The sequence below is a fragment of the Cryptomeria japonica genome, chromosome 8 (genome assembly GCF_030272615.1).
Source record: "Cryptomeria japonica chromosome 8, Sugi_1.0, whole genome shotgun sequence".
Lineage (NCBI taxonomy): Eukaryota > Viridiplantae > Streptophyta > Pinopsida > Cupressales > Cupressaceae > Cryptomeria > Cryptomeria japonica.
In genome coordinates, this window is record NC_081412.1 from 674,824,473 (window position 1) to 674,845,699 (window position 21,227).

At 39.2% G+C, this 21,227-nt stretch overlaps 1 protein-coding gene across 2 annotated transcripts in view; it reads right to left on the reverse strand.

Annotated features, from left to right (window-relative positions):
• Positions 1-21,227, reverse strand: part of LOC131032370 (vacuolar sorting protein 18) — a 251,231-nt gene that overhangs the window by 204,312 nt on the left and 25,692 nt on the right. For both annotated transcript variants that reach the window (XM_057963318.2, XM_057963319.2), the window contains exon 7: positions 3,380-3,447. In XM_057963318.2, coding sequence (XP_057819301.1) covers positions 3,380-3,447 — 68 coding nt within the window. The remainder of the gene's footprint in view (positions 1-3,379; positions 3,448-21,227) is intronic.

Genomic DNA, 21,227 nt, shown 5'->3' on the forward strand with positions numbered 1-21,227 from the left:
AGGGAATCCTCCAAGAAGAAGCAAGAGGCCAATCGAGATCGCTCATCCGGCACATCTTCTCGACAAGAGAAGAAGACACTTGAAATGGAGGAATCTATGGAATCAATGGTACAGAATGATAAACATGAAGAAGGACAGGCACCTCAACGTTCATCAAGTCGATCTCTCCAAATCAATGAGCTACATGAAGACAAGAATGATGACGAAGTGACATCTCCTCTCCGAGAAGAAGAGACATTGCCTAAAGAAATACAAGTTAGAGAGACGAGATCTGCTATTCCAGATTGGTTGAAGGAGAGACTAACAAGGGTGATTGTGATCGAGGACGAAGATAATGTGATTGACTTAGAGAGCCTTGTAGGAAATTCTCAGGGAGTGACAGAAAGGAGGAAGGCCACAAAGATGTCCAAGATGATCAGAGATGAGACAGGATCCAGGAAATTGCAAATAGCTACACCAGCAGTGGACAAGTATGAAGGTGAAATCCTCGCAGAAGAATATGATGTAGAAACATTTGAGCTTGGTCCACTCACTGCTGAGCAAACATTGGATGAGGCAACCGATTCGTTTGAGGCACTAAAAGACAAGCTTAGGGAAGAAATGGAGAAAAATAGAAAGCTTGAGAGAGAGAGAGGTGCATGGAGAGGCTACTTTAGCCATCTCAATCAACCTTCGGGGCGTCAGGATCCAGCAGTATCTCCTGTGCAAGCACTTCCCCTTGAATCAGTTGGTGAGGCAGAGAGAGTCAAGAGCTTGGTCCAACTTATGAGCTCTTGGATTGACAAATCTCATACAATTGCTATTGAATTTGCAACAAGAATGATGCAGACCATCCACCGAGCTATCCAGGTTCTTGAGATCATCCACAACCTAATGATAACTATAGCTGCTTTCGGTCATACTAAGGATGTTATCATTCCTGTTCTACAAGTAATCCGGCAAACATCAAGGAAGGTCCTAGCACAAGAAAAGATAATGGATGGAGGATCTCATAATTTACTCCAGTGGTCAACGTTACTCCAGATAAAGGAAGTTCTTTTCGAAGACATCAGTACCAAATGCAATCATGTTGAAGAGGTCATCCATCCGATCCAGGACAAGGTGTTTGAAGTGTTATGTACTATTCTTGGCAGGAGGATCGAGGTTGAGACAGATGTGGATCTTCAAGAATTAGAAGAAAGGGTCAAGGTCATCTTTTGCAAAGATGAGAATGTTATCACAGATGAGCAACGTGATCAAATGTTTGCTACCATGCTCCTGATTGAGAAGATCAAAGAACTTGAACCTGAATGGGATGCGGCTCTTCTCAAGGCTTTTGATCAGGTCATCCACTTGGAGGAACGAATGAGGAATCTTCCCGAGATTCCTATTGCTGAGATTGAAGGAATCGTGTCTAGATTCATTGCATATGCTAAGAAAGAGCATTGGAAAGGAAATAAGATTCTAGAAGAAAGGTTGTTATAGATGATGTGGCACCTTAATTATCATTGGTCTATGTTTCCTAGATTTTCGTGCCAAATTAAATATTTGGCTATGCATTTAATATTGTTCAATAAAAAGGGGACTATTTGTAATAAACCCTAATTAGGGTTTAGGTGTCATAATCTTAGCCATTGATCTTCTGTTGATCTGGGCCGTTCATTGTAATTGAGGATGCTATATATACCCTCACTCATTTTCATTTTGATATATAGAGAGATTAGATGATTTGCAATTAGAAGTTAGAGTTTTTTTTTGAGAGAAGAAAGTTATTTTGTAGCAAGATTGAGCATTGAAGAAAGAATTCCAAGCAATTGTTGTCTATTTTGGCTTTGAGATCAATAAAATATTGAAGTTATGGTGTTTTATCGCAATTCTTGTGGCTATCTTCATGGTTGTTTGCTTTCTTGAATCATTCTCAGTCGAAGTAGTATTTAAGTTTGAAGGACTAAGTGTTGGGCTTGATCTTTGGTGAGATTCACATTCCAAACCACTAGCTTCTTACTGATTGTAAGGATGCCTTGTGTGGTCAACTGGAAATATTTGGATTGCTTAAACCTTCACTCGTTATTGAATCATTGATATGTACCTTCATGGTAGTGCCTATGATTCTTGATGATTTGAAAATCATTATTCACCTTAGAAGATCGCATCAGTTTCAGTAAAGTTGTAATTCCTTGGCGATACTGAAGTTGGTCGAATCCTGCCAAGCCTAGCCTACATTGAGTCATTCTTAGGATTAGATTAGAATCTATCTCTTGCAAACCTTACCTTTTGATCTTTTTTGGAATTCATTAGTATTAGGAAATTTTGTTCTTGCAAATTCGGATACGTAAGGCCCCTTGATGAAACAGCATTTACAACGACCACTGGTGCTTATCCACACGTAGAGACCCTACATCAAAGAACCTTGGAGTCATCCTGATTGATCCTTTTTCGCGACATCTTCAGCAATCAGAGGCTTTATTCAAGAGAGGATAAGGTACCCTTGGGTATTTTATTCTGTGTTAGGCAGTGTACAAAATACACGTCAACAGGTGGCAAGCTAATTCTTACCCTTTGGGAAAGGGTTAGACTGGTTCCTTGAATACCAAAATCCGACAAAGTACGGGATTTCAAGTTTCGGGGTTCGAGGAGACAAGCTAACCCTTACCCTTAGACTGGTTCCCCGAATCCAAAAATCTGATATCCTTTACGAAAAAGGGAAGGGGAGTGGGCCAGTGGACCTCAGGGGACTGAAAGCAAGATGCAAGAATAAAGGGAGAAGGCCGAAGTCCGAAGTCCGACCCATGACAAAGGAACACTTAAGGATTTTCTTGATTCTCTGACTTGGCATTTGATCAACTGGGGCAGAACTGGTCCATGGAACATATCTTTGATCAATTCTCACTTATGGACCAAGGGTGTCATAAATTGGCAAGAAAGCCCAACACAACAAAATCACAAAAAAGTTTAAGTGATTAAAATATATACTAACACAAGTTTTTTAAGATTCTTCTTAACAAGCTTTAGAATAAACATTTACAAAAAGTGATGAGAGAATATATAATATCAACAATGAACAGGATTCTTAATTCCATTTTCTGGAAAATTATTAAGTTTTCATAATGTCTTCTCCTAGATTCCAAAGTAAACTCTATAGCCCTTTATATCATCCTAATATTTTCTGATCTGCACCAACCATTTTAATCTCCACCCAAAATAAAATAGAAAACATTTAGGACAGCTTGAACGCTCTAAAAATTTCAAATGAAGAAAAGACTTTGTAAATGATTGCAATAAATACTTGAAGTGGATGCATTTCAATCCCTCAAAGATGTCATAATATGCTTGAAATAAACCATTGGTGATGTTTCGGTATCCCCTAAAAAATCAAACAGGAATTATGAAAAACACTTGCCTGCTTGGCATTTCACCAGGAAGTTCTGTAAAATGAATACTACGATTGGCATATGCAGCAAATACAACCTGCCATCCAAACTAATGAGATTAGGTCTGCTGCACACCAATAATTTTTTCTCTTTTTAAACAAACACTAAAATCAATACTACAAGATGTCGCAGTATAGGTTCTCAAATCTTTGTGATTCATTACAATATATAATACATTCAGGAAAAAAATGATAGCATCAAATAATCATGAACTTCTTTAAATGAAAATAAATTATGATCATATAATATGATACCCTAAAACATAGAGAAAGGAGTGAAATTGAAAGGCTCAATTCACAAGCAACATGTCAGGTAAAGGCTTGACCTCATTGTACATATGCTACAAATATGATAATCAATTCTACCCAAGGACAGGTTTGAACATGACAACTTTACCTGCCTCATTTAAATTACCAAAACAAAAATAAATAGAAAATTTGTATCGCTTATTATATTTCATACTGAAAAAATAACTATCAAAGACTTCAAAAGCATACAAAAGATTGAAAAATATGAAATTTATTTTTTTCAAAAAATCCATTTCTAGAAATATTCATTTCAAATTCAGCCCTCCTCCAAACCTAATTACACTAGAAATATCTATATGTACCCCAACTCAGAAACAGAAACAAGAATGCTTTCAATGAATGAAGCATGACAGTACATGCAAAGAGACATAATTGGAAATGAACTTTATCATTGTACTAACTACACTAAACTGGTGCCCAGCAGGCCCAAGAAAAGCTACCCAACTATTGCTCTTACCATATGATGTTAAATTTATTTATACTACAAATGACCAATTATTACTCAGCAAGTAACAACATTAGCTGGAACATCAGAGGCCTAGAGTCCCCTGGTAGGAAGTTTATCAGCAAAAGAATGATTAAGTAGTTTGGGAACATTAATGTTCTTCTTCTTCAGAAAGTGATGTTGTGGGCTTCACTCTTGATACCAGCTTCAAGCTTATTTGGAAAGATTCATTACACTTTCATACCAATCGTGATAAAGGCAGAGTGTAATGTCCCCCTTCCTGATTTACCTTAGAATCACAATTGCAACAAGTTAGGGCTAGTGTTACACCTTTATCAAATAAAATATCTCCTTAAAATAATACGGTCCTGGCTTTAGAACCTGCAACCATAACCAAGGGAACATATGTGTGTGTGTGTGTGTAAATATATACACATATATGTATATATATACACACACTTCCAACTATTAGGGTTAGAAAATAACAGAATATTCATATTACTATTCAAACACATTAGGGTTTGGAGGAAGAGCATGATAGGTCTGCCTGAAGCCATCCCGTACTAAGCCCAAGAGTGGACACTCACCCTCTCGGCCCCAGTGGGCAGGCAACATGGACAACCACTCGGGGTGGCCTACTTAGTGGGGTGCTTGTATGTTGTATCTACTTCCCTATCTATGCCTCTATAATGTCCCCTTCCTAGGTGACAGACAATTGAACAGAGATTGGCCTATCATCGAGGTCCCGTAGGTCAACAGGGTGGTTTGGGGGACCCAACCGAGGGTTGTGGAGCTCATCAAGGAGTTTTATGAGCCTTTCAATTTGGAGTTTTGGGGTGAAACCATGATTAAAATTGAAATATTAAAGTTGGCCTTATGTGAATAGTAAAAAGTGAACAGTAACAGAGAAACATAAGAGGAATAGTGAAAAGTGCCCCCCATCCTAGTAACTTAAGTTGTTTCTTAAAAGGGGGCCAAGTTCACAATGAGAAATTAGACCCTCAAGGATGTTTTATGATTTTAAGGCCAAATAGTAACCCCAAAATAGATAAAAAGGCATTTTGCCTATCAATTGGATTCATTATTATGCTTCCAATTTTCAGATCAGCAACTTGCTTGAGGGTTTCAGGAGCTTGGAGCTTCCAAGAACGCAAACATCTGGAAGAATTCGGAGATTTGGACGGAAACCCATCTCTCCTGGGGATAGGTTGCATTAGTATCCAGCTTCATTGTGCAATTGGCAGCCTTCTTTGGGGTTTTAACTGCAGAATTATCAATGTGAGGGCAGATTTTCTTCAATTAATTGCAAGGGAGACCTTTTTGAGGTCAATATCACTCATTTCCAGCTTATTCTCAACCAGCCGCTCCATTTTGAGAAGAAGGAAATCAAACCCTAGGTTGTAATTGGAGTTTGAAACTAATATTAGAGCTGATTTTTATATTCTATCTGCTGGAAATTTGTATCAGACCTTTATGCTTAGTTAAAGGTATTTAGATCGGTCTTTTTAAGTGAAAGAAAGTTATCTTAATTGCCTTCTTAATGTGTTATGCATTATTCTATCTTGTATCACTATTTATTTCACTTAGCATTCAAAACATTATTCCAAAACTCTCAAAAACTCAAACAAAACAAAGAAATCTGAAAGATCCCTGATGGATCCCCTTGCTGATCTGCTGTAGTTTTTAAATTAATAAACTATATCTTCATGTAATTCCTTTGATGGTTTTAGAGAATAGACAGAAGTTGCAAAAGGTTTGTTTCTTTTTGTGTATTTTGATAGTTTTCAAACAAGTAATGAATAATGAACAGTAAACATGAAAAGAGACTGAAAATAAATAAGAACATACAGCCAAATTCAAAATTGCTACAAGCTGTACCAGACAGATTTCTGATTTGTAAAACCAAATAATAATTCCAATGCAGATCCAAGGAACTTACGTCCAACAATGATGCCAAAGTGAAAGGTGAATAGTGATCATGAATCAAGAATACCTCTAAGGCTGAATACATGCATTCCTTACATTCCACGTGGGATGTACCTGCTGCAAGGATCACGCCCAAGCTGAAGAATCAATCTGCCATGCTGAAACCCTTACTCTGCAACCTGAATCCACAATGAAGAATGGTGTACTCAATCTCTGTCAACAATGCACTTTGCCTAAAGAATCCAATGCCAATAACTGTTGAGGGCTACGTCCCAGCCAGTCCAGATCTTGGGGTTTGTGTCCCAGATGAAGAATTGCCCACTCAGAGCTAATTCGCAAAAATAAGTTTGATTGTGTAAAAAGATAATCATATGAACAATTTGGTCTTCATCTCCTTATATCTCCTTTCCTTTCCAAGCCAAACCCTAAAAGGGAGTAAAGTTGGCGCATTATGAAAAGAGTGTTATTTTCTAATTATGGCGTCAACTATAGGAAAATAACACTAAATTGCAAATAAATAGCTTCAGGCATCCAAAAAGACTCCGGAAGGTGAGAATCATGTAGCAAAGTTCAAGACCTTTCCAACGAACTATAACACGTAGGCATATCAACCCAGATGAAGCCAAAAACCCCTTATTACTCCGAAATGACTAAATACATAGCCTTATTTTAATTTATTTAATCTCTAACTTAGGAAATATTTAAATATATTAAAATATCTCCAGATATCCAATAATAGCCCAAAATAACCAAACAATCATGAATATAACTTTGTCACCTATCTGTGACCGATGCCGGAAAAGCTGAGCTAACTTGCAGTCCCATCCCTAAAATCTAGGGATGCTCCTAGAAACTAGGAAACACACCCAAACTCCCTGAAACTGAAACCATGACATGGTCCCGTGGAACCTCCAATATGGGAACTACCACAACCTCTTAAAAAATAGGGAATCTCCCTAAAATCAAGGAACTGCTCCCAATGGCCCTCAAACTGTCTGAAATGTCAACTCCGGATACTCAATACCCTGCATGAGTCTCTATCCACCACTGCCAGCCTACGAGATCCAAATAGTAGACCATCCCACTACTCTTCTCCTATCACCTAGAAAGGGGACATTACAAAATCAGTCAAACCCCTACTTAGCATACACTGACCAAAGACCTTATCAGCAAAACAAACAGTTGGTTTGGATCAGATTTGGTTAGAATTGGGTTGGGGATATTTCAGCCTCATCCCCTTAAGATCAATAGCCATCAATGTAGAGTACAAGAGAAGATCATAATGGGGGTTCTTGATTGTCTTATCTAAGCCCAAGAGCAGATCTTGCCCTCTTGGCCCTAGGGGCAGGCAACATGGACATCCCTAGGGTGGCCTACTTAGATGGCAACCTTATAATTCCCCCCTTCCTTACACCTCCCTCCTTCCATACATGGTGGAGGTATATATAAATATATATATTGCCAAGTAATGCATAGGCAAATACATACACAACAACAACTATTAAAATTATTAAATGCTTGTATGACAGATCTTAAGTTATTATAAATCTGCTGCTCTCACATCTGATCTAAAAGTGATCTCCTTGTTTATGGTGGCAACTGCTGATGTTCCCCCCTTCCCTTGGAGTTTGATCTCGCTCCTGCCAAGTGAAGAGGCGTGTCTCTTCTTATGGGCAAAGGTTTGCACAATTGCACCTTAACTAATATTAATGCAGATCATACCTCAAGATGGTGCCCTTTCATAACATTGCTTCCTTCCTTTATATTTAATGACTTTCGTCGTTTAATGTTAATTGTTGTATGTCTCTTAATGCTTCAATTAGAATATGAATTGGTTTGCTATCATATAACCAATGGTTTGTAATATAATTGATTGCCATGATTTGCTGTTATATAACCGGTTATCATGTCGACCATTTTGTCTTCCATCAATGATTTATATTGTGCTTTTTGGATTGCTGTTTTATGCATCTTCATCACTCCATATTGGATCTTCTGCATATTGAAGATTAATTACTGTTATCACAAAAGCTTGCACCCTTGCTGAGCTATCAACTCAGCAACCTTGTGAAACATGGAAACAACCCCGAAGTGTGGGACCTTGCGCAAGAGGGTTGAATCTCCGAAGAAGGCCGCCTTCCTTCTCAATCCAGGTGCAGGTGTTGAACCAACTCAACACTTCCAAACTAACTCCTAGGCCTATCCTAACAAATTGCAGAGGTAAAGGGAAGAGAGAAATGCTTGAAATAAAAGGAGGTGATGCACCAAGAAGAGATTGTTCCTCTCTCTACCCGAAATGGCACAAAGAATCAACTAAAAAACCCAGGAGATGCACAAACTTCAGTTGTATGAGTGACCCCAATGCATGTATGGAGGTTAGAATTCGCTGAATGCCAAGAGGGGAGAAGGTTTCCCACAAGTCACACTAAGAAATAAGTTAACACGGCATAAATGAGAGAAGAGCCACAAAACACACACCTATGAAGGAGGTAAGGAAACATGCACAGCATACATAAGTTTTAAGGAAGGCAAGAATGGTGATTTTAATTCATTAAAAGGCCAATGGCCAAACTTACAGTTGCATAAATGCAAGATAAATACAAGAGAAGTGGGAGAGCATAGAATAGCTCAAGCCAGCAGGGAGGGAACCCCTTACAATGAGGCTTAACATCCTTTATATAGAAAAATGGTTACAAGAGTGATCATGACCCCAGTATGTCAGTTTGGGAGTGCAGGGAAGTGCATGCACTTGACTTCTGTACATGCAAGCAACCTAGCCATACACACAAAAGGCAACCCTAAGAAGGGTAGATTGACTAACCTTCCAAAGTCAGAGTATGCAGACATGACATATGTCACCACAACAAGCATGGCCCCGTAACTCCCTTGATGGAAATCCTGCCAAAAACATTAAATGCACCCTTGTGGCTCCACAAAAGAAGGTGCATAAGTCACAGAAGCCGTTGGAGCATTTAAAGCTTTGAGTGTCGATCATGTCATCCGGAAGTGTTGCCAGCCGGAAAGAAGTCCAGGGACTTCGGAAACACGGGTTCCCGAAGTGGGGAAGACAAGGAAAGGACTTCGGAACCTCGGGGTTCCGGAGTTCCGGGGGAACTAGAGAGAAAAGGCAAGGAGGGAAGGAACTTCGAAACCTCGGGGTTCCGAAGTTTCGGAGAGAAGAAAGAAAAAGCTAAGGAAGGAACTTCGAAACCTCGGGGTTCCGGACTTCCGAGGGAACTAGAGAGAAAAGGCAAGGAGAGAAGGAACTTCGAAACCTTGGGGTTCCGAAGTTCCGAGGAACTGAGAGGAGGGGAAAGAAAGGGAGGAACTTCGGAAACTCGGGTTTCCGAAGTTCCGGGAAAAGAAAGGAGAGGCAGCAAAGGGAAGGAACTTCAAATCCTCAGGGTTCCGGAGTTCCAAGGAAGGAGAACAAGAGAAAGCAAAGGGAAAGAACCTCAGAACCTCGGGGTTCCGGGGTTCCGAGGAAGGAAGAAAAGGCCAAGGGAGGAACTTCCTCCAAACAAGGCAACACTTCACACTTCATGATTCTTCTGCTTTCTCCTTGATCAACTAGGGCAGCGCTGGTCCATGGATCTTATCTCTGATCGGTTCTTGCTTATGGACCAAGGGTGTCATAAAATGACAACAATTACCATTTAATTTTGTTTATAATTATTGTCCCCAGTTTAATGAGAATAGTCACTTCTTGGAGAATCACTATTAAAGTCGAATGTTGCATCCTCCTTGTTGCCTATGTTATTGTTTGCTTAAGATAGATTAAGAAAAATGTGAAATCTTTTTGAAAAGATAGTTTTCTTTATTAGGGTTCTTATTGTTTAGGCAGAGCATGACACAGAGGAGGTACTTCTTTGTTGCTAAACAACAAATGGTCTCATTCTGTTAGGAGTTTTCGTTCTTTCCCATGTAACAAATCCATTTGGATCACCCTAGTGGTTAAGGAGAAGGAAATAGAAATTTGCTTAATCTATGCCCCTAATCACTATCATGATAGGATAAATCTATGGACATGAATGTGCACTCTGCCTAATGTCCCTTGGATAATCGATGGAGACTTCAACACGATAGAAGGTAATGAGGAAGGTAGGTGGATTAGATATGGGGTGAAAGGGCAATGAAAAGTTCTTCTGGTACAAGATGAAAAACCAACTTAACCTCTTTGATATTTTGAAGGGTCTTAAAAAAGACGGTAAGGGAACATGGTTTACATGGTGCAAATTTCAAAAGGATTCTAAAACAATCTACTACAGGCTTGATAGGTTGTATGCTAATAGAAACCTCTTTATATTTGATCTAGTGGATGAAGGAAGTAGACTAAAAGTCCTACCAAGTTCCCTCTCTAATCACCATCCTATTGTGGTGAAAATATTGAACAATACAAGCAAACAACAAGAAGTCGAGAAGAATAATCTTTTCATGCTAAATACTTCTTTGCTGAATGTGGAAGATTGCAATGATACTACATTTACACCTAGGAAACTAAATAAAATCCTATAAAAAAGTTTCGCTCTCAACTGTTTCGCTCTCGATGTTTCGATGCTTGACTTGCACTCTCAACCATGTGCGAGCCCTCTACACGTCCACCATCTATGTCGTCTGCACTTTGGCTACCTTCTTGGACTACCTCCTCCCCGAGATCTTTGGCTCAAGCCCCCTATTCTCGATCCCTCTGCTATAGATAGGTTCTGAATACGATGCAGATCGTTTTCCAGTATTTCAGCAACCTCGTCTCCAAGATTCCATCCTTCCTCTTCTTTGTCACGTATGGATTGTATGGATGGGCTACTTCCACTTTTTGTGGACTCACTTTTGGAGTCTCCATTCGAAATTGATTGTACGGAATGGTTGGCTACTTGGTCCGCAAGGTCCTCACCTACTTCGTCGAGTGGTAGGTTCCTAGCAACTTCTTGCCACTCGTTCCACCTACGAGATGTTGTGCCTCCGCACGATCTCTCCCGACAACGGCTTCGACTAACACTTTTGCTTCTGCTTCTTGCCAAACTCTATGATTCCACGATGATCCTCTACAATCGTCGTCGTTGTTCACTTTGTTCTTTAATCCGGAGCGATCTTCTTACAAATCCCTCTCCCTCCTCACGACTCATTACCGTACATCTCCTTTCCTTATTTGGTTGTGGGGGCATTAATTGTTGGGATTGTTGGTGGTTCAGCGACAGATTGTATCACACTCCTCTTCCTCCCTCCGATTCCTTTCCTCATACTGTCATGTTCCAGCCATAATCCATTTTGTATATACTCCTATTTATTTATGAAATGTTTTAATGACCAATGATCCTTATTTTGATCTCCTCACCATTTATTAAAAAGTATTGTATTGATTGTATTTATTGATTACTAATCAATAATTAATTATATTATACATGTAAATAATAAGCAACTATTTTATGAGATTCCTATATTAACTAATAAATAAATATTAACCAAATGATAGTTAATAAATAAATATTAATAAAAGAATGATTGAATTACCTAAAAGTCATGGTGTTTTAAAGGAAACAGTATTAAGAGAAGTACGTGACTTTCAATAAAGTCACATCCCTCCCCAAAGGAACCAGTGACTCTTGGCCATTTTAAATATGGGGCCAACACTTCGCACGTGGAAGGGGGTAAGAAGAATTAAAGGAAACGAAAAAAGGAATCGCTGGAATAGGAGTTTGGGCATAGAAGAACGAACAGACTGGCAAGAGAATATACCAGCACGCAGCAATCAAGTATGGGAAGCATCGAAGGCATACTCGGGGGGTAACGTTATAATCTGCTCTTAATATTTTATGGTTCTGAAATGTATTGAATTTCCCATTCAAACAATTTAATAATTATAATCAATCACAAGTACAACCATAGTCTTGTGCCATAACAAAGGAATAAATACAAATGATCAATCTGTTATAATTTCAGCATTCTAATAGTGTATCAGTATATTATCAGCATTAGTCATTTGACAGAACTATAATGAAAATAACCATCAATAGATATTGGCCTTTCATTTATTTTCTCACTTACCATGTTTTAGAATCTAGTGACCGATCTGATTTAATATTAGTGCCTGGATATTACATGTTCAAACTCATCATGGAGGTAAGGATGGGGAAAGTAGGAAGAGGGTTAAGGCTGCCAACTAAGTAGTGTTGACGTGGCTAAAGTCAGCCAACTGTCTTCGATCAATGCAGAATAGAATGTTGAGTATCCTATTCTCTCTTGCGTAAGGAAATCCCTAATGTTGTTTTAGATGATCAAAAGGGACAACCTCAAGGTTCCAAATGTCAGGTCTTGACTGCGGGATAGCTTAGCGATTGATGTGTTTTGCTAGTAACACAAGGGGCTTACGTTTACAACAAGCTGGTCTGCATCCAACGATGCGGCAATTCTCAGACTGCGGAAATAAATAACAAAGAGAAGGGTTTACGGAACCTAAGGACAGTGATGATAACAGTTAATGCAGTAGGTAGACAGATTTCCATAAACCAATTATTGTTTGCCAGAGACACCCTCACAACTCGACAAGAACAGAGCAAGCTCAAAGGGGATGAAGGATTTTCAAACTGGAGATACTCATTTAGGCACCCAGTTTTGGTGCAGCCTAAGACAAACACCTACAGCTGAACTAAGCACAAATAAGGTTCAGACTAACCATACACGGTGACCTACAATCAGCAGGTCCCCAATGGTATGAACCGGAAATGCATCAAATACCCCCCAAATTTGCCATTAAGATGTAATATCCCCAACAAAAAAATTTTGTTTTTAACAGTTTTACAAACACACCAATCACCCGTTAGGGTTAGAATAATGCAATCCAAACAAACTAAAAGGAACCCTACACCTTTTGATCACCGAGAGCCCAGACTAGGAGGGTGAGAGCATACGGTGACAGGGGATCATTAGAAGCAACACTGAAAATGTTGATTACAATATTGGCCAGCAAGCCAGCCCCTTCCACTTTCCAGCGAGTAAAAAAAACGAAACTTGGCAGTAAACCAACCAAGGAAACAAGAACACATTCAAACACAAATCACTCTACCGCGATATTTCAACAGGAGGACTTATCACTAAACAAACTCAACTCAACCGCTTGTGCAGCAGCAAGACAATTACAAACAAAGATCACTTGACCGCTTATGCAGCGGGAGGACTAAACTACAAACTGAATTACAATCACTAAAGGCAGCCAAGCCAACCTCTTCCACTTATGCAGTGGGAATTACAATGAAGTACTTCAGATACAATAGAGGTTAGTACTACTAACCAACAGTTCAATGATAAATACAATGAAGTACTAGGAATCATAACAATGGAACTCAGAGAAATACAAGCTAAAACACAAATAATCAAATCTGATGTAAAATAACAGCAACTCCATAAATGGACCAGCAACACTGAAAGACTCACAACTTCCTCAAAACAACTTCAAATCGCACACGATCACGACCAAATGGAAGATATGACCAAGGCGACCAAGATAGGAGCATAAACCAGCACCAAAAACACCAACAAAGAGCAGCACGCAACCTGAGGCACCTCTAGAAAGGTACGGTCAACACTAGAAGTTCGACTTGCTGCTAAAAAATTCAAACTCGTCGAAAACCGCGCCAAAATAGAAGAATAATCGCCCAACCAATATGCTTCCGATGAGCTGCTACCCAGAATGATCTGTCGCACGGGCAGGGAGATATGAACAAAACTTCGGTTCAGCCACACCAAACCAGCGACACAAAAAAACACTAAACACACAGAAAACTGAAAACACACTCTCAAATGTCTCCAACAACATACTAAATCAGCTAGGTACTATATTTCAAGTACAAAACTATGCAAGCTAGGAAGCCACAACTTTGAAGCTCAAATTCAATCACCATTCCGGCAACGTAACAATACAATTTCTTCAAGATAATCAAAATGAAGTGCCCAACCTTGTATTTATAGATTTCTGAATCTCAAATTCAAATGAACATGGCACCAAATTCCCTTTAATTTCATTTGCATCGCATTACATGACCCCCTCAAGACATGGCGTCCCATTTCAGACCTCCTAGTCGAACTTTACCAAGGTACAAAAATTTCGAACATGAGAAAACATTATAAAGTGTGAAATGACTTCATTTTTGGGCGCCCTCCTGACTAAGGAAATAAAATGTGACTTAGGATAAATGATATATTTTTTTCCTTCCTAAGTCGTTCCTCCAAAATTGATCAGTAAAAATAATTAAATATCAAACTTTAGGATAAAGTAATAATATTTGATTAATCAATTATAAATCAACTATTGATCACTGCCAAATCAAACTGTGAACTGAAGTGCAGGAAATCACTAATCTGAACTGGATTTGAGCTCTGCCCAAGACTACCAATAAATAGTATTTCCTGAACTGACACTTACTAAAAATAGTAAGTCATGAAAACAACTCCAAAAACATGCTTATCAAACCTCGTGAATGAGCTCAGAAAACCCAGAAAAACCTCAAAATCCAGTCAACTGCCACCAACTTACTAAAAATAGTAAGTTCAAAAATCACTTTAGAACAAGATGCATGTTATACCTTTGTGAAGCCCTCAAAAAACCCAGAAGGAATCCACAATCGAGATTGAAGAATACCTACCAAACAAGCATCGATTGGCTCACACTGTATTCCACAAAAATAGGAAACCCTAATTCCTGATTCCAGTCAGCCTTCGGGTCTACGGAATAGACTAATGGACCACTGGTTTCTCCTTACTAAACATTACATAAAATCACTGAACTTCTAATTAACCAACTGAAAAACAACCATGCAAATAGAAGAAAACCAAAATAACACCAGATTCAATGTTCATATATTGATTTTGGTTGTCATTACAACAATTTCTTACAGTAGTTCTACTCTATTCTTAATCTGCTAACTACTAAAATCTATCTAATTTCTAACTCCTAAAATTCTAACTACTGAAATCACTACTGAAATCTAACCCTTTACAAAAGAGAGGCATCTGCCTTTTATAGATTTTACAATTCAGATCAATGGCCAAGATTGACTGCATCTAAAGGCTGCAATCTGCCTTCTAGAAGCATGGCAGCTTTAACCCATGCCTAGTTATCTTCAGTTGTCCTCCCAACCACTTTCCTCAGCTACTAATTGTTGATGTGTCTTTTGTACACATACGAACACAGAATAAAATACCTAAAGGTACCTTATCCTCTCTTGAACAAAGTTTCCCGACTGCTGAAGATTTCGCTGAAGGATCAATTGAGGCAACTCCAAGGTTCTTGTATGTAGGTTCTCTACGTATGGATAAGCTCTTTGCGGTACGATGTGATTTTGCTCGAATCACAAGGGGACTTACATTCGACTGCCTGAACGTCTGATTTGCTTTGGATATTGCTGGAACATGAGATTTTATTGGCCGTTGATTTTGAAAAAAAAGGAAAAAGGAGAAAGGTTGAAACGGGATCTATTTCTAATACTAAGAATGTAAGAGCAATGAATAAACTTTGATGAAATTCTAACTAAGTCTTGCTTTGACATCCCAGGACCATCTCCACAAGGTTAGTGCGATCTTCTGAGGAAAGCTTTATGATGTTCAAATCACCGCTACAAGCATGGACACCATCAGGCTGATGCATATCAATGAAGAAACGACAATTGAAGTTAAGCTTAAGCTAAATGATTCCAGTTGACTACACAAGGCAAGTCTGCAATCAACAAACTGCTAGTAGTATGGATATACAAATTTCACCATTGATCCTACAGATTTCTTCCACTCATCTAATAACATGAAATCAAATTTGAGAAGTATAAAGACCATGCAAATTGTTGAATCGACCCATAGAATTCACCATTTCTTCAATGAAGTTTACAAGTCCTTTACAACATCTTGGCAACAATCTTTGCCTTCTCTTTCTATTCTACTCTAACTATTTCCTACTCTCTGACTATTCACTATTATCTATTCTATATCAACCAACTATTAACTATTAGCTAGCTATTTTTCACCAACTATTAACCTTTTACAGATGAGGAGCCAGGGCTTTATAGAGAAACCCTTTACAAATAGACGGCTCTGATTGATTTAGAATCAATGGCTAGGATTACAAGATAGAAACCCTAATTAGGGTTTGTTACAACAAACTTCCTCTAGCCAATGAGAAAATTGCATTCCAGGAGTGAGGACCAATAGGAAGCAGGGGTAGGTGCCTCGAAGTTTGTGTCGCCTCCGGTAAATTAGGTACATTGAATCTGGACATGCTGAGGTGGACCAATCCGACTAGAGGAGTGATGACTGGGATGCCACCTTGTCTGACACTTGTAACTTGGTTGATGTTCAATTTGATGAAGCTGAGAAACTAACTTTAATTAACTCTTCTGAAACTATTTGCTTCTTCAACGTACCCTTGCTTTGACCTCCTTTGTCTTTGATGTGATGGATGGATGGTGTACCTTGCTTGTAGCGGTGAACTGAACATCATAAAGCTTTCCTCAGAGGATCGCACTAACCTTGTGGAGATGGTCCTGGGATGTCAAAGCAAGACTTAGTTAGAATTTCATCAAAGGTCATTCATTGCTTTTACATTCTTAGTATTAGAAATAGATCTCGTTTCAACCTTTCTCCTTTTTCCTTTTTTTTCAAAATCAACAGCCAGTAAAATCTCACGTTCCAGCAATATCCAAAGCAAATCAGACGTTCAGGTAGTTGAATGTAAGTCCCCTTGTGATTCCAGCAAAATCACATCGTACCGCAAAGAGCTTATCCACACGTAGAGAACCTACATAGAAGAACCTTGGAGTTGCCCCGATTGATCCTTCGGTGAAATCTTCAGCATTCGGGAAACTTTGTTCAAGAGAGGATAAGGTACCTTTAGGTATTTTATTCTGTGTTCGTATGTGTACAAAAGACACATCAACAGAATTGGTGCTAGGAGGGTTGAGCATTTCAACGTCCTATCTTGTCAAGGCACATCGCATTTGAAGAAACTATCTTAAGGCTTTTTACCCTCCTCCCGTGCTCAACAGAATGGGAGCTAGAAGGAGGGCATGATCGCGATAAACGCCTGAACAGCTGAAAGAATTAGGAGTGCCTGACAATGAATGCGAATTCTTGAATCCAAGGAAGATCAGTGGGAAGCCATCTTCCATGCTCGACAGAAGTAGTACAGAGAAGGAAGGTGATCGTTGGGTCGTCAGTTGGACTTACGAAAGAAGGAAGCAAGCTGGAACCAATTGAGCTTTCGAGTTGAATATGAGATATTCAAGATCTCTCTTATTCCAGAAAATTCAAAAAAAAGTAAAAAACCAAAAAATCCAAAAAAAAAGTGAAAAATAAAAATCAAAAATCAAAAAATCAAAAAATCAAAAAGAAAAGATTTCTCAATGGAGCGGCAACAGTTTCACGAGGAGCAACAAGTTGATTTTCCTCAACTTTGGTGGAGATTAGATACACAGCTTTATCCACGCAAATTGTCCAAGTTTGCAAGACCAGGGCAGTGTCGAGTCCATGAGACAGAGGAACATGATGAAATGAATTGCTTGAAGTACTTATCAAGGATGGAATCGGCAGCGCAAGGAAAAATCTTCTTTTGGGATGTCCCCAAGCCAGAAACAGAAGAAGGCAGCTTCAGTGTCCCAGAGAGCAAGGATCCTCTTCTAAGCTTCTTGTGGATGATCGAGAGTCAGCTCATTTTGAATGGTGAAATGCGTTTAGAGAACACATTACTACCATTGTGGTGTAGAATTCACAACTCACCTCACTCTGAATTTACTTGCTCAATATGTAAAATGGCTATCAATCAAGTCAGAAACTAGTTTGGAATGCCAACTTTGTCCGAGGAAGAATGTATTATGAACAGATCTTGGGGTGCACATCTCGCAGCTGAATTCAGGAGAACCTATGAACAAGACATTGCTCCAACATCTGATTGTGAGAAGGATCAATTGTACGTTGACGATACAAATACACCTAATGAACAATGTATTATAGTGGATAGATCACCATGCCTTGCACCTGAAAAAGAATACCATGAGACAAAAGTTGAAGAAGCAGTTGAGAATACTCAAGCAGTGATAAAGGAAGATCCAAGAGTTGAACAAGCAATCAAAGAAGAAGATGTCTCATTCCTTGAGGAATTCTCATTCATGCTACAAAAGGAGATCCTTGAGATTGAATTGCAAGAGGTTTCAAATGGCATTCTTAAAGAAGACAATCAAGTTGACATATTGAACAAAGAGCTACAAATCATCGTAAGTGAGCCCAGGTGTGAAGAACAATTTAGGGGGACACTCAAGGACGTCCTCACTCTCATAATATTTGAAGGAGCACTGAAAGGTCTCATCAAAGAAATACAAATGGAATCACTGCCAAAACCACCAGAAATTGTATTTGATCAACTAGAGGAGATCTTTGAAAATCAATCCCTCAAGGAGACTCTCATTTTTTAAGATATGCTACTGGAATTTCATAAAGATGCTTGGTTTATGCAAGATGTTACTATGAAGACAAAGAATGTTGAGCTATTCAAAGGGGCGTTGGGCTTGTTTCAAGAAGAACTTCCAAATCAGGATCAACATACTGCAAATGTTCGTGGAATGGTTCATCATCAATGCCGACCTCCTGAAGCAGCTGGTGACCTCGATTCCGAGAATATAGTTCCGTCTGAGCCTGAAATATGCCAGGTTGTCTCTTTCCTTAATCCCAGCCATGAGAGTTATTATGATTTTGATTATGGGGATTTTGGGAAAACAACTTGCATCTAGATTGATCATGGTCCTAATGAATTACCCCAGTTGATCATTTTGAGTGAAAACTTGCTTGAGTATGAGAAATGCATGGTGAGAGTTTGCTTTTTTGTATTTAAGGATGAATTTGCTAGGTTGAGAACCATCACCGTTGCCATGCTCCTGTTGCACAACCTGAGAAATCATGTGAAGTCATGTATATATTTTGCTTCTTTGAGTCGTGTTGAGTCTAGGAGTCTTGTATATAGTTTTAGAGTAGGTTTCCTTTTCGTGTCTTTAGTTAGAGGTTTTTGAGCCTTGTTCTTAATCTGCTTTGAGTAATTTGACTCAGGATCCTGAGTGGCTCAGGTAGTTTAGTTGTTTGCTTTCTTTAGATAGTTTCCTTTTGGTGTGCGCTTTAGCTTAGTTTGCTTTGGGTTGGTCTATTGGTCGGTTTGTTGTCGGTTGATTTAGTTTAGGTGTCTTGAGTGGGAGCCTCCATTCGTGAGAAAGGCGTCTGTGTTGTTGCTCACACACTGGCAATATCCTGGATCTTATGTTAGACTCATTTGTTAGATACCTATTCATGAAGTGCTCGGAATCCGAGGTTGTTCCTCTCCAGCTTTATCATCTGATCAGGACCTGTATTTGACTTGGAAGGGAATCATTTTTTGTATCTTGATGCCGACATCTGTTGATTACTATATCTTCACACATTAATAGACTCCGAGTCATTATGGTTTTCAGGCAGAGCTGTAATTGGTGAAAAATCTAAAATCTAACTTCAGCGCCACCGCAATCCTCAAACCCTAATAAGCTTCACTGCTTACGAGCCAAAGGAATTGACGGAATGAGAAAGCAATATCAAAAAAAAAATGAGAAAATAAAAGAGAAAAATCAAGAAAAAATGAAATGAAATGAAATATCAAAATTGGCTAATGGGAATATGCGAGTAACTCCATCGAGGCTATGGACACCCAGCTGGCAATGGAGCAATGTTCGTGAGATTGCGGCGATAACCTCGTCAGGGCTATAGACGTCTGACTGGCGGCAAGGCTCTATCCAAGATGCTTATGAAGTTTAGATATACTACGTAGCCAATCACAGGGGAACCTGAAAGTCATAGTTGTCTTGTCGAGAGGAATGAATACACTTGCACACACCTGGGTAATCAAAGACTAAGTGTCTGGATCTGGTTAAGGATTTTCCCTCCACTTTGAGTACATTTTCTAATCTCTTGATAAGTTGGGTTGAATTTTCCGAGGGTTCTAAGTGTCGATTGAATCTTTATCTCTGAAATGTTCAGGAACATTTATTCAAGGTGGCGCTAGATGTTGTGACGTATTCACATATCGCCCCATTGTAAATGGGAACCCGTACTTTTTTTGCTTTCTAGCGTTTGCTTTCTAGGTTTTTAGGGTTTGTCCGTTAGCCTTTGCATGATGAGTGTTGTCAAGGGGATCGTTGGATAGCAGGCTCTGCTTGAGCTAGGCTGAGTCAGTAGATGCTCCAAGTTAGGGTTTCTTTGAAGGTCTTCCTTAAGCTTAGTTTTGCTGGTTGTGTCTCGTTTGAGTTCGAGGAAGTCAGCGAGTGGTTGAGCAAATTTGGCTAAGACATGGAAGGAATGAATCAAAGATCACGACTAAGGCAAAGTCAAGTGGAAAAAGAGGTGAATTAAGCCCAAAATGAGGATTTTGCTCCTGACCCTTCCAAAGGGTCCAGGGCGAATTTCTCCACAAGACACTCCACCTCGAACCGGTCTCTAAGCTAACCCTTTCCTAGGTTTGAATGAAGGAAAAAGCACTTGTTTGAATGAAGAAATGTGAAAAAATGAAGTCAGGATCATAGCCTAAGGTGAATTTCGCTCCTGACCCTTCCAAAGGGTCCAGAGCGAAATTCATATAATCCCTATTTTTCTTCACAAAGTCTCCAAATGGATGCCAAGGTGAGCTTGATAGAGATCAAAGAAGGCCTAACAAGTTATGTCCAAGCCAAGGAAAGGAGAAGGGAATCAAGAAATGACCCTAAAATGAGAATTTCACTTCTGACCCTTCCAACGGGTCTAGAGCAAAATTCATATTTCCTCTATTTTGCTCTTTAGCATGACCAATTGTAGACTTTTGAGGCATAATTGAGAAGGTTTGATGCAACTTTGCCTTTGAGAGGAGATGTTAGACCACAATCATGCGTTTGAGTAGGTTTTGAGTCCAAGAGGTAAGGATTGGGAGCTAAAGAGTGATTTTCACTCCTAACCCTTCCAAAGGGTCTAGAGCGAAATTCCCAATTTCACCTAAATTGCTCATGATGAAGATCAGGAGATGGATTCCCAAACCTTGGTGGAGAAAAGACTAGTGTATGCTTGCCTTGGAAGGCATTTTGGAGTAGAGGCATGATAGATTTTGTCCTAAAATGTATA